Source organism: Nerophis ophidion, linkage group LG24, assembly GCF_033978795.1.
Source record: "Nerophis ophidion isolate RoL-2023_Sa linkage group LG24, RoL_Noph_v1.0, whole genome shotgun sequence".
Classification (NCBI taxonomy): Eukaryota; Metazoa; Chordata; class Actinopteri; order Syngnathiformes; family Syngnathidae; genus Nerophis; species Nerophis ophidion.
The window spans coordinates 31,877,059-31,891,254 of record NC_084634.1 but is presented as its reverse complement, the minus strand read 5'-3'; the positions used below and the strand labels follow the sequence as shown (position 1 = coordinate 31,891,254).

General features: G+C 34.3%; 1 protein-coding gene across 3 annotated transcripts in view; it reads left to right on the top strand.

Annotated features, from left to right (window-relative positions):
- The window catches only part of LOC133542187 (pleckstrin homology domain-containing family G member 1), a 180,404-nt gene that overhangs the window by 123,699 nt on the left and 42,509 nt on the right, over positions 1–14,196 (top strand). For all 3 annotated transcript variants that reach the window (XM_061886079.1, XM_061886080.1, XM_061886078.1), the window contains one exon: positions 4,885–4,931. In XM_061886079.1, coding sequence (XP_061742063.1) covers positions 4,885–4,931 — 47 coding nt within the window. The remainder of the gene's footprint in view (positions 1–4,884; positions 4,932–14,196) is intronic.

The following is a 14,196-nucleotide window of genomic DNA, read 5'->3' as shown; positions in this document are numbered from 1 at the left end:
ATATCATAACAAAGTGCAGATTGGATTTTAACCTATTTAAAACATGTCATCAAAATTCTAAAATTAATATTGATCTGGAAAAATTACCAATAATGTTCCATTAATTATTTTATAATTTTTTTAAAAAATATTCAAATTAGCTAGTTTTTCCTCTTCTTTTTTCGGTTGAATTTTGAATTTTAAATAGTCGAAATTGAAGATAAACTATGTTTCAAAATTTAATTTTCTTTTTTTTTTTCCTGTTTTCTCCTTTTTTAAACCGTTCGATTAAGTGTTTTTTTCATCATTTATTCTCTACAACAAACCTTCCGTAGAAGGAAAAAAAATGTACGACGGAATGACAGACAGAAATACCCATTTAAGTGTGTATCAAACTGGTAGCCCTTCGCATTAATGAGTACCCAAGAAGTAGCTCTTCGTTTCAAAAAGGTTGGTGACCTCTGGTCTAAGTCATAATATTGAACCTAAAATAATAAGATAGGATACCACTTAAAGGGTAACTGCACTTTTTTTTTCACATTTTGCCTATCGTTCACAGTTATGAGAGACAAGAACATACGTCTTTTTTTTTTTTTAAAAAGAAAAAATATTTATTAATTTGAAATTATAATACAGTTACTGAAAAATCAATACCCCCTGCCCCCACCAAAAAAGTTATAAAAAAAATTAATATAAAAAAAAACAACTAATGAAAAGCAGATAGAAAATCAAACAAACTGACAAAAAAATATATATTTTTTTTAATTGATTAAAATAATAATAATAATAATAGTAATAATAAAAATAGGGTACTAAAAAGGAAACTGCACTTTCTTATTTTTTATTTTGCCTATCGTTCACAATTATGCAATCATGAGAGACAAAAACACACAGGGTATTTTTAGGATTATCTTTTTAATTTTTTTTAATGAGACTGACAAATGACATATAAAAAATATGAATACAACAATATATAACAATAGTAATACAAATAGGGTACCACTTAAAGGGGAACTGCACTTTTTTGTAAATGTTGCCTATCGTTCACAATTATGAGAGACAAGAAAACATGCCTTTTTGTTTGGATTTTTATTTTTTAATAATATTTATTTATTCATTTGATAGGGAAATCATAATACAGATGCTGAGAAACTGACACTTTTTTCCCTCCCCACCCAAAAAAATTTTTTTAGAAAAGAAAATAATTACAAAAAAACAATAGAAAAGCAGATAGAAAATTAAACAAACTGACTAAAAAAAAAAATAGAAAAAAAAATAATAATAATAATGAAAATAGGGTAGTGAAGTGAAGTGAATTCTATATATATATAGCGCTTTTTCTCTAGTGACTCAAAGCGCTTTTACATAGTGAATGTGACGGTTCGTTCGCATCGTGGTGATGGTTTGTTCTCTAAATGATGCCGTTGGATTTGGACACAGCGTGAAGGCAAGAAACGATGATTTATTTACACTAAAAAAACAGACTGACAACAGAAAACTTGCACTAGGTACAAAAAGGCAAACCGAAGAGCTAGCATGGGAGCTAGAAAACACGAAGCATGGCGCGGAAGCTAGCGAGTACAAAAACAGTTTTACCAGAGTCGGGAAACAGCATTGTCACCTGTTGCATGGAACAAAAACTAGGAAGCGAGATCGAATGAACAGAAAAGGCAGGCTTAAATAAAGGTGGTAATAAGGAGGCAGGTGCGCGTCAAAAACAAGAGTCAGGTGACACTAATGCGTGACTATGGCAACAGAACAAACAGGAAGTGCCACCAGGAACTAAGGAAGCCAAATACCAACAGAATACGACACAATGACGGAACAAAACATGAGCCGGGTAGCGGATCATGACAGTGAAACCTAATATCTAATTTTTACATTTAAGAGACAAGAACACAGGTTTTTTTTAGGATTTTTTTTTTTTTTTTTTTTTTAATAAACCTGACAAATAAATCCAGATCCAACAATACATAACAATAGTAATACAAATAGGGTACCACTTAAAGGGGAACTGCACTCTTTTTTTTAATTTTGCCTATTGTTCACAATTCTGCAATTATGAGAGACAAGAACTCAGGTTTTTTTTAGGATTATTTACTTCATTTTTTTTTAATAAACCTGACAAATAAATCCAAATCCAACAATACATAACAATAGTAATACAAATAGGGTACCACTTAAAGGGGAGCTGCACTTTTTTTTTTTTAAATGTTGCCTATAGTTCACAATTATGAGAGACAAGAACACACGCCTTTTTGTTAGGATTTTTATTTTTTTATAATATTTGATAGGGAAATCATAATACAGATATTGAGAAACAGACACTCACCCCCTCCCCCAAAAATTTTTTACAAAATAAAATTACAAAAAAAACAGATAGAAAATCAGAAAAATAAACAATAATAATAATAATAATACAAAATAAAATTACAAAATAAACAGATAGAAAATCAGAAAAATAAATAATAATAATAATAATAATAATAATAATACAAATTGGGTATCACTTAAAGGGGAATTGGCCTTTTTTTTTTTTTTTTTGCCTATCATTCACAATTATGGGAGATATTTTTTTATAATATTTGATAGGGAAATCATAATACAGATATTGAGAAACAGACACTCCCCCCCAAACATTTTTTTTTACAAAATACAATTACAAAAAAAACTGATAGAAAATCAGAAAAATAAATAATCCATCCATCCATCCATTTTCTGCCGCTTATTCCCGTTCGGGGTTGCGGGGGGCGCTGGCGCCTATCTCAGCTACAATCGGGCGGAAGGCGGGGTACACCCTGGACAAGTCTCCACCTCATCGCAGGGCCAACACAGATAGACAGACAACATTCACACTCACATTCATTCACACACTAGGGCCAATTTAGTGTTGCCAATCAACCTATCCCCAGGTGCATGTCTTTGGAAGTGGGAGGAAGCCGGAGTACCCGGAGGGAACCCACGCATTCACGGGGAGAACATGCAAACTCCACACAGAAAGATCCCGAGCCTGGATTTGAACCCAGGACTGCAGGACCTTCGTATCGTGAGGCAGACGCACTAACCCCTCTCCCACCGTGAAGCCCAAAATAAATAATAATAATAATAATAATAATACAAATTGGGTATCACTTAAAGGGGAATTGGCCTTTTTTGTTTTTTTTGCCTATCATTCACAATTATGAGAGATAAGAACACGTTTTTTTTTTTTTTTTTAGTTATTTCTTTATTTTTATAATATGTATTTATTCATTTTTTGAATTTTTTTTTGAATGAAATAAGTTTATTTCGGTCATATAATCAATCAAATCAAATCAATCAACCATTGTGTGTGATCAGTTTTACAGTACATGTTATATGTATACAATAATGCACATTTACACACGAAAGAAAAGAAAAAGAGTGACCAAAAAAGGAATAGGCTGAAGCCAAAGCTTATATTTGCCTATCCTATACCTTCACAGAAAATTAGATTGCCTGGAACATCAACATAAACAAATAAATAAATCAAAAATCAATGGGATGAAAGTAATTGTGACTATATTTTATAATTTTCAATTATTTCACCTTTCAATGTTTTCTTAAACCTTACCAAAGAAGTGCATGTCTTCAGCTCATCACTGAGCTTGTTCCACCATTTAACTCCTAAAACTGTAATACATTTGTATTTTATATTTGTTCTCGCTTTACCTATTTCAAAAATCGATATCCCCCGTAAATTATAGTTTTCTCCTCTTAAATGAAATAGCCTGAGAATACAAGCTGGAAGGCTGTTGTTTTTTACTCGAAACATAATTTCCATTGTTTTTAAAAACACAATGTCTGAAAATTTTAATACATTTGAACTCATAAATAATGGATTGGTATGTTCATAGTTGCACGCTTTGTGTATTGTTCTAATGACCCTTTTTTGAAGTTTTATTATTGGGTCTATGTTTGTTTTATAAACATTTCCCCAAATTTCGACACAATACGTTAAATATGGAAAAATAAAAGAATAATACAACATATGCAGGCATGTCTTATTCAGCATGTGTCTTACTTTATAAAGAATAGCAATAGATTTGGATATTTTTCCTTTTATATATTCAATATGCGGTTTCCAACACAGTTTATGATCAATTATTATTCCCAAGAATTTAGTTTCATATACTCTATCAATGTCCACATGATTTAACTTTAATTTTGCTTCACAATTTGTCCTTGCACCACTATTTGATAGGGGAATCATAACACAAGTACTGATATACTATCCCAGCTCACTATTTTGCTATTATCAGCTTTGTCTTATAATTCTCAATTATAAAAAAAAGTTTTGGTATTAATTATCCATTTGAAATAAATGTATCCCCTCTTCATAAGCAAAGTGTTACTATAAAGTGCTATCAGAGATTAACCATACAGTAATGAAATAAGTTGTTAACATAGTCCTAAACACTAAAACAATAAAAAAATAAATAAAAGGTGAAATAAAGCTGCCAGGAAAAGTTAAGGCAGACTTTTGATGAAATCATGTCGTCTATCATATACTTGATGTTTAAAGAGGCGGCGTGCAAGGCAAGAAACGTCTCAATTAAAGGGGCGGCACTTTTCTATCAGGGGGTTATTTAATCCCAGCACCCACGGGCCTACTTAAAAGCCTCCCAACTATACGATATAATAAAGACACTGTATTTGTAACTGTGTCATTTACTGGTTTTCCTTTTGCTTTAAAATGCTTGGTTAGCATGTCTCCCAAGTGGTTCCGCCTCACGCATATTTAAATACTGGTTGATGAGTTAAATGACAAGCATTAAAGCAGTCAGACCACATTGAAATGAGTTTTATTTGAAGTTACTCTTCATTTAAGTGTTTCCTGTGACATAATGTGTCATTTAATTTACTCTTTTTTTTTTTCCACCCCAGAGTGAAGAATTCCACATTTATACCCAGTACTGCACCAACTACCCCAGGTAAGATTCATTTGCATTTCAAAATATTGTTTTTCTATTAAAACATTTAAATGGTGCCAATTTGTAATTTGTATTAAGTGTACAGGCAATGTGTGTGTTTTTTTGTGCAGTCAAAAGATTAGTTTTTAATTAGAATATTCACACCTTTAAAATTTGGATTGATCATGATTAATCAACTTAAAAAAGTATTGAATATTTGGACATAAGTGCAATTCATGGTCAATTTTATTTTTAATGTTTTACTAGAATGCGTATCTTATTTCTGTTAAAAACTTGCTATCAGTATTACAAAACCCAAAACCAGTGAAGTTGTCACGGTGTGTGATTCGTAAATAAAAACAGAATACAATGATTTGCAAATCATTTTCAATTAATATTCAATTGAATTAGCTGCAAAGGCAATATATTTAATGTTCGAACTGAGAAAAAACTACTTTCAAACCCGACGGCGTTTCTGGGTGTTGTTGATAAATGTATTTCGCTTTGCATAGTAGAGTTTTAACTTGCACTTACAGATGTAGCAACAAACTGTAGTTACTGACAGTGGTTTTCTGAAGTATTCCTGAGCCCATGTGGTGATAACCTTTACACAAGGATGTCGCTTTTTGATGCAAGGACTACATTTAGAGTAGAATAGTATTGCTATTCTACTCTAAATGTGTGTATATGTATATATATATATATATATATATATATATATATATATATATGTATATATATATATATATATATATATATATATATATATATATATATATATATATATATATATATATATACATATATATATATATATATATATATATATATATATATATATATATATATATCCATCCATCCATCCATTTCCTACCGCTTATTCCCTTTTTGGGGTCGCGGGGGGCGCTGGTGCCTATCTCAGCTACAATCGGGTGGAAGGCGGTGTACACCCTGGACAAGTCGCCACCTCATCGCAGGGCCAACACAGATAGACAGACAACCTTCACACTCACATATATGTATGTATGTATATATATATATATATATATATATATATATATATATATATATATATATATATATATATATATATACGCACTATATTGCCAAAAGTATTTGGCCACCTGCCTTGAGTCACATATGAACTTGAAGTGCCATACGATTTCCAACCCATAGGGTTCAATATGATGTGGGTCCATCTTTTGCAGCTATTACAGCTTCCACTCTTCTGAGAAGGCTGTCCACAAGGTTGCGGAGTGTGTGTTATAGCAATTTTTTACCCTTCTTCTAAAAGCGTATTGGTGAGCTCACACTGATGTTGGTCGAGAAGGCCTGGCTCTCAGTCTCTGTTCCAATTCATCCCAAAGGTGTTCTTTTGGGTTCAGGTCAGGACTCTGTGCAGGCCAGTCAAGTTAATCCACACCAGACTCTGTCATCCATTTGATTCTTATCATTTGCATGGGTGGCCAAATTTTTGGGCATTATAGTTTATATATAGATACACATCTACAAATATGATTGTTCAAATGCACAATTGTATTTCATATTGTTTATTGATCATTTTTTATTTATTTACGGGTATATTATTGAAGCGTTTAAATCACTATTCGGTTTGCATGCCACAAAGTTCTGTAAACTCAACATTTTCCCCCCAAAATTGTAGATTTTCTATTTTTTTAAGTGCTTTAAAGACACTGTTTGATTAAGAGGCAGTTGGAATGTAAACAATACCTTTCCCTACCAAGCTGGATACAGAAATAACTTTAATGGCACATTTTTCCTGGGTGATCACCAAGTGGTGTGTGACTTTAAGGGCATTGAAATAGACAGCTTTCACTGTATCTGATTTTTTTTTTCAACTGTACAACAATATAATCCTGCCGTCTTTGTCGCCCTGATCTCATCTCCACGTTTATTCCCAGCGTCTCAAGTAACACGGCTGTGTGGGACCGTCAATGCGTTAGCTTCTTGCTAAGGAGTCAGATTGTCTGCTTGCAGTTGCGCCTCGGGGTCTATCTCATTCCCTTCCTTTTTTTTTCCTTCCATTATTTTATTTGCTGCTTATTCACAGACTTGCAGCACCCGTTGATGACAGACGTGGTATTACGTTATCAGACCTACTTCTTCTAATGTTTTATTCTTCTCCCAATGAGGCGAGTGGAATAACGTCACATTTTGCAATGAAAGTGGGAAATGTGAGGCTTTTTTTTTTATGCCACTGAGATAAAGCGCATCTAACCGATACAAATTTTTTTCACTTCCCATACAATACCAATATTATCGCCTTGGGTGTTGTCCGATACTGATATTAACCCGATTCCATATCAGCAAAAAACCTTAGTACATATTTTTATTATTTTGTATTGTGCAATGTAGGGTTGTCCCGATACCAATATTTTAGTACCGGTAGCAAAATATATTTCGATACTTTTCGATATGTTTCTAAATAAAGGGAATTAAAAAAAAAGTCATTATTGGCTTTATTTTAACAAAAAATCTTAGGGTACATTAAACATATGTTTGTTATTGCAAGTTCTTCCTTAAAGGCCTACTGAAATGAGATTTTCTTATTTACACGGGGATAACAAGTCCATTCATTGTGTCATACTTGATCATTTCGCGATATTGCCATATTTTTGCTGAAAGGATTTAGTAGAGAACATCCACGATAAAGTTCGCAACTTCTGGTCGCTACAAAAAACGTCTTGCCTTTACCGGAAGTAGCAGACGATGTGCGCGTGACGTCACGGGCTGTAGGGCTCCTCACATCCTCACATTGTTTACAATCAATGCCACCAGCAGCTAGAGCTTTTCGGACCGAGAAAGCGACAATTTTCCCATTAATTTGAGCAAGGATGAACGATTTCTGGATGAGGAAATTTAGAGTGAAGGACTAGAAAGAAAGAAAAAGTCGATTGCAGTGGGAGCGATTCAGAGGTTTTTAGACACATTTACTAGGATGATTCTGGGAAACCTACCTATTGTGTTGCTAGTGTTTTAGTGAGTTAAATAGTACCTGAAAGCCGGAGGGGTGTGGCCACGGGTGTGTTGACGCCAGAGTCTCTGAGGGAAGTCACGGCAGCTGCAGCAGGACAGAAGCTCTGCTGATCTCCGGCAAGAGCCGACTTATTAGCACAATTTTCTGCCGGTTGACATGTGGTCAGGACCCATGTTCGCTTGACCGCTCTGATCCATAGTAAAGCTTCACCTCTGGGAATTTTAAACAAGGAAACACTGTGTGTTTGTTTGGATAAAGGCTAAAAGCTTCCCAACTCCATCTTTCTACTTTGACTTCTCCATTATTAATTGAACAAATTGCAAAAATTCAGCAACACAGATGTCCAGAATACTGTGTAAATTTGCGATTAAAGCAGACTACTTATAGCTTGGATCGGGCTGGAAAATAATGTCCGCTACAACCAGTGACGTCAAACGCACGCGTCAACACGACACTTCGCGGGAAATTTAAAATTGTAATTTAGTAAACTAAAAAGGCCGTATTGGCATGTGTTGCAATGTTAATATTTCATTATTGATATATAAACTATCAGACTGCGTGGTCGGTAGTAGTGGGTTTAAGTAGGCCTTTAAATAAAATAGTGAACATACTAGAAAACGTGTCTTTTAGTAGTAAGTAAACAAACAAAAGGCTCCTAATTAGTCTACTGTCGTATGCAGTAACAAATTGTGTCATTTATCATTCTATCATCTTATCAAAATTGTTAAAGAAAAGCTGTAAAAAATGGATTATTAATTATTAGTTAATTTTCTGACAATATCTGCTTATATTCTGTTTCAATATGTTCTGTCTACACTTCTGTTAATATGTAATAATCACTTATTCTTCTGTTGTTTGGGTACTTTACATTAGTTTTGGATGATACCACAAATTTAGGTCTCGGTCTGATACCAAGTAGTTACAGGATCATACAATGGTCATCATTTAAGTCGTCATACATCCAGGGTTGTATTTCCTGAGTTTATAAACATAATATGAATAAAAATTTGTAGCTATATTTGCATCCATCCTTTCCCTCCACCCACATTTAATGCCAAACAAACACATACCAATCGATGGATTCAAGTAAGATGCGAAAGTCCATCGTTTGTTCTGCACATTTTACCGACGACAGCTATTGCTACGACAGATGGCACAGAGATGTGTGGATATCCTGCGACACTCAAAACAGATGCATTTCCAACGATAAAGTCAACAAAATCACAAAGGTGAGTTTTGTTGATGTTATTGACTTATGTGCTAATCAGACATATTTGGTCACCGAATGACTGCCAGCTAATCGATGCTAACATGCTATTTAGGCTAGCTGTATGTACATTTGTAGCTATATTTGCAACCAGCCTTTCCCTTCACCCACATTTAATGCCAAACAAACACATACCAATCGACGGATTTAAGTTGCTCCACTGGTCAAAAGATGCAATCATTGGTTATAATGCGATCGCAAAATTCGTCCTCATTGGCTCAATAGCTTCAGTTTTTTCTTCAATTTCGTTTTCGCTATCTGCCTCCATACGCCAACCATCCGTTTCAATACATGCGTAATCTGTTGAATCGCTTAAGCTATGCTACAACAGATGACACAGAGATGTGTGGATATCCTGCGACACTCAAAGCAGATGCATTTCCAACGATAAAGTCAACGAAATCACAAAGGTCAGTTTTGTTGATGTTATTGACGAATGTGCTAATCAGACATATTTGGTCACGGCATGACTGCCAGCTAATCGATGCTAACATGCTATTTAGGCTAGCTGTATGTACATTTGTAGCTATATTTGCATCCAGCCTTTCCCTTCACCCACATTTAATGCCAAACAAACACATACCAATCGACGGATTTAAGTTGCTCCAGTGGTAAAAAGACGCAATCGTTGGTTAGAAGGCGATCGCCGGATTCGTCCTCATTGGCTCAATAGCTTCAGTTTTTTCTTCAATTTCGTTTTCGCTATCTGCCGCCACACGCCAACCATCCGTTTCAATACATGCGTAATCTGTTGAATCGCTTAAGCTATGCTACAACAGATGACACAGAGATGTGTGGATATCCTGCGACACTCAAAGCAGATGCATTTCCAACGATAAAGTCAACAAAATCACAAAGGTGAGTTTTGTTGATGTTATTGACGAATGTGCTAATCAGACATATTTGGTCACGGCATGACTGCCAGCTAATCGATGCTAACATGCTATTTAGGCTAGCTGTATGTACATTTGTAGCTATATTTACATCCAGCCTTTCCCTCCACCCACATTTAATGCCAAACAAACACATACCAATCGACGGATTTAAGTTGCTCCAGTGGTCAAAAGATGCAATCATTGGTTATAATGCGATCGCAGAATTCGTCCTCATTGGCTCAATAGCTTCAGTTTTTTCTTCAATTTTGTTTTCGCTATCTGCCTCCACACCCCAACCATCCGTTTCAATACATGCGTAATCTGTTGAATCACTTAAGCCGCTGAAATCCGAGTCTGAATCCCAGCTAATGTCGCTATATCTTTGTGTTCTATCTGCCATGTTTGTTTGTATTGGCGTCACGCAGTGACGTCACGGGAAAATGGATGGGTGGATACACAGATACCGAAAATCAGGCACTTTAAAGCCTTTTTTCGGGATATTCCATGATGGGTAAAATTTTGAAAAAAACTTCGAAAAATAAAATAAGCCACTGGGAACTGATATTTATTGGTTTTAACCCTTCTAAAATTGTGATAATGTTCCCCTTTAACGCACCTCTTCTTGAGGGTGTTTCAGTGTTATAACTTCACCTTATTGTTATTAGTTTTTAAGCCAAAATGTGTCCGCTCTCCTTTTTCTGTCCACACACTGCGTCCGCTTGTAAGTACTCCCTGATTCTGCGCTGCCAAACATGCTCCTCTGCTTGCAAAACCAGCAATGTCATGATGTGACGTTATCCAGTATAATGTGATTGACACATCAACTTAATGTGTATTATATTTATCCATGAGAGCATTTTTGTTGTAAATTGTGACATATGGTCAGTCTATCCTAGTAGTCTAAAGCCTACCAACTAGTTGTCCAACTTTGCACAAGTAAATATCGTATCGAACAGTTTAGATGTGAGGCGATAAAATCTGATACAATTTTTTTATTTAATTTTTTGGTGATAATGGACCGACATCAATAGCAGGTCGGTAAACTCTAACTTAGGGGTCACCAACCTTTTTGAAGCCAAGAGCTACTTCTTGGGTACTGATTAATGCGAAGGGCTACCAGTTTGATACACACTTAAATAAATTGCCAGAAACAGCCAATTTGCTCAATTTACCTTTAATAAATAAATCTATATATATAAAAAAATGGGTATTTCTGTCTGCCATTCCGTCGTACATTTTTTTTTTCCTTTTACGGAAGGTTTTTAGTAGAGAATAAATGATGAAAAAAAAACTTAATTGAACTGTTTAAAAGAGGAGAAAACACACAAAAAAATGAAAATTACATTTTGAAACATAGTTTATCTTCAATTTCAACTCTTTAAGATTCAAAAATCACCCAAACAAAATGAAGAGGAAAACTAGCTAATTCAAATCTTTGTGGAAAAAATGTAAAAAAAGAATCTATGGAACATCATTAGTAATTGTTCCTGATTAAGATTAATTTTAGAATGTTGATGACATGTTTTAAATAGGTTAAAATCCAATCTGCACTTTGTTATGATATATAACAAATTGGACCAAGCTATATTTCTAACAAAGACAAATCATTATTTCTTCTAGATTTTCCAGAACAAAAATTTTAAAAGAAATTCAAAAGACTGAAAAAGATTTACATTTGATTTTACAGATTTTCTAGATTTGCCAGAATTGTTTTTTTTTTATTTTAATCATATTAAGTTTGAATAAATATTTCACAAATATTCCTCTATTTGTTATTCTTTACAATAAAAAATAAATAAAATACTTGAACATTGATTTAAATTGTCAGGAAAGAAGAGGAAGGAATTTAAAAGGTAAAAAGGTGTATGCAATGCATACTTTCTCAACAGCCATACAGGTCACACTGGGCGTGGCCGTATAAATGACTTTAACACTGTTACAAATATGCGCCACACTGTGAAGCCACACCAAAAAAGAATGACAAAAACATTTTGGGAGAACATCTGCACCGCGACAGAACATAAACACAACAGAACAAATACCCAGAACCCCTTGCAGCACTAACTCTTTCGGGAGCTACAATATACACGCACGCTACCGAAAAAAATGGGTATTTGTCTGTCATTCCGTCGTACATTTTTTTTCCTTCTACGGAAGGTTTTTTGTAGAGAATAAATGATGAAAAAAACACTTAATTGAACGGTTTAAAAAAGGAGAAAACAGGGAAAAAAATAAATACATTTTGAAACATAGTTTATCTTCAATTTTGACTCTTTAAAATTCAAAATTCAACCGAAAAAAGAAGAGAAGAACTAGCTAATTCGGAACTTTTTGAAAAAATATAGAAAAGAAATTCATGGAACATCATTAGTAATTTTTCCTGATTAAGATTTATTTTAAAATTTTGATGACATGTTTTAAATAGGTTAAAATCCAATCTGCACTTTGTTATGATATATAACAAATTGGACCAAGCTATATTTCTAACAAAGACAAATCATTATTTCTTCTAGATTTTCCAGAACTAAAATTGTAAAAGAATTTCAAAAGATTTCGAAAAAAGATTTAAATTTGATTTTACAGATTTTCTAGATTTGCGAGAATTATTTTTATTTTATTTTAATCATAATAAGTTTGAAGAAATATTTCACAAATATTCTTCGTCGAAAAAACAGAAGCTAAAATGAAGAATAAAAAAAATATATATTTATTATTCTTTACAATAAAAAAATTATAATACTTGAACATTTGATTTAAATCGTCAGGAAAGAAGAGGAAGGAATTTAAAAGGTAAAAAGGTATATGTGTTTAAAAATCCTAAAATCATTTTTAAGGTTGTATTTTTTTCTCTAAAATTGTCTTTTTGAAAGTTATAAGAAGCAAAGTAAAACAATTTATGAATTTATTTAAACAAGTGAAGACCAAGTTTTTAAAATATTTTCTTGGATTTTCAAATTCTATTTGAGTTTTGTCTCTCTTAGAATTAAAAATGTCAAGCAAAGCGAGACCAGCTTGCTAGTAAATAAATACAATTTTAAAAAATAGAAGCAGCTCACTGGTAAGTGCTGCTATTTGAGCTATTTTTAGAACAGGCCAGCGGGCGACTCATCTGGTCCTTACGGGCTACCTGGTGCCCGCGGGCACCGCGTTGGTGACCCCTGGTCTAACTGTACATGCACTTACAGGACTACTTTCAATACTTTAGACCCTTTTCCTTCCACATCTACACTACAGATGGTGACCCCAGTTTAGGTCACACAGGACAAACACAGCATAGGAGACGCTCACGTGCATGAAAATGCACACACACACACACACACACACACACACACACACACACACGCGCACATTGAGGCTGCAGATGTATCGAGGTCATGCCGGGCTCTAGGGTCCGGTTTCCTCCAAGAACAATGCGGAGCTTGTGTCGAACTGCACTGGAATTTAGACAAACACACACTTAGACATTTCGGGCCACTTCTAAGGGCCTGTCCTTGTACTACATACAGTTTCTATACATCAGGAAGAACATTTCTATATTTTGAGGAAGACATTTTGGGGAAAATCCGACCAGAATTCGCAAGAAGTCACAGTTGTCGTCGCCACGTCGTGTCATTGCTGGTTTTACGAGCAGAGGAGCGTGTTCGGCAGCGCACAATCACAGAGTACTTAGAAGCAGACACAGTGTGTAGACAGAAAAGGGAGAACGGACGCTTTTTGGCTTAAAAACTGACCATGAAGGTGAAGTTATAACACTGAAACGCCCTCAGGAAGAGATGCTTTAAGACATAGCGAGCTAGTTAGCAGCTAAAATCCATCCACAATCGGCAGTGTTTTAGCTACTTCTAAATCACTAATCCTCGCCTCCGTGACGACAAATAAATTAAGTTTCTTACAAGTATTATTATAACTGGAAGACGAGGACTAGCTAAACATGCTTTACTAAATACCATAGCTCACTGGCATCACAATGTAAACAAACACCATTGGTGGATCTACACCTGTAATGATACCAAGTACAGGAGCGTATCTAGTCGATACTACTATGATGACATCGATATTTTATTTATATTATGTTTACAAAACTCAGGAAATATGTCCCTGGAAACGAGAACTTCAATTATAACCAATGTATGATCAATGTAACTA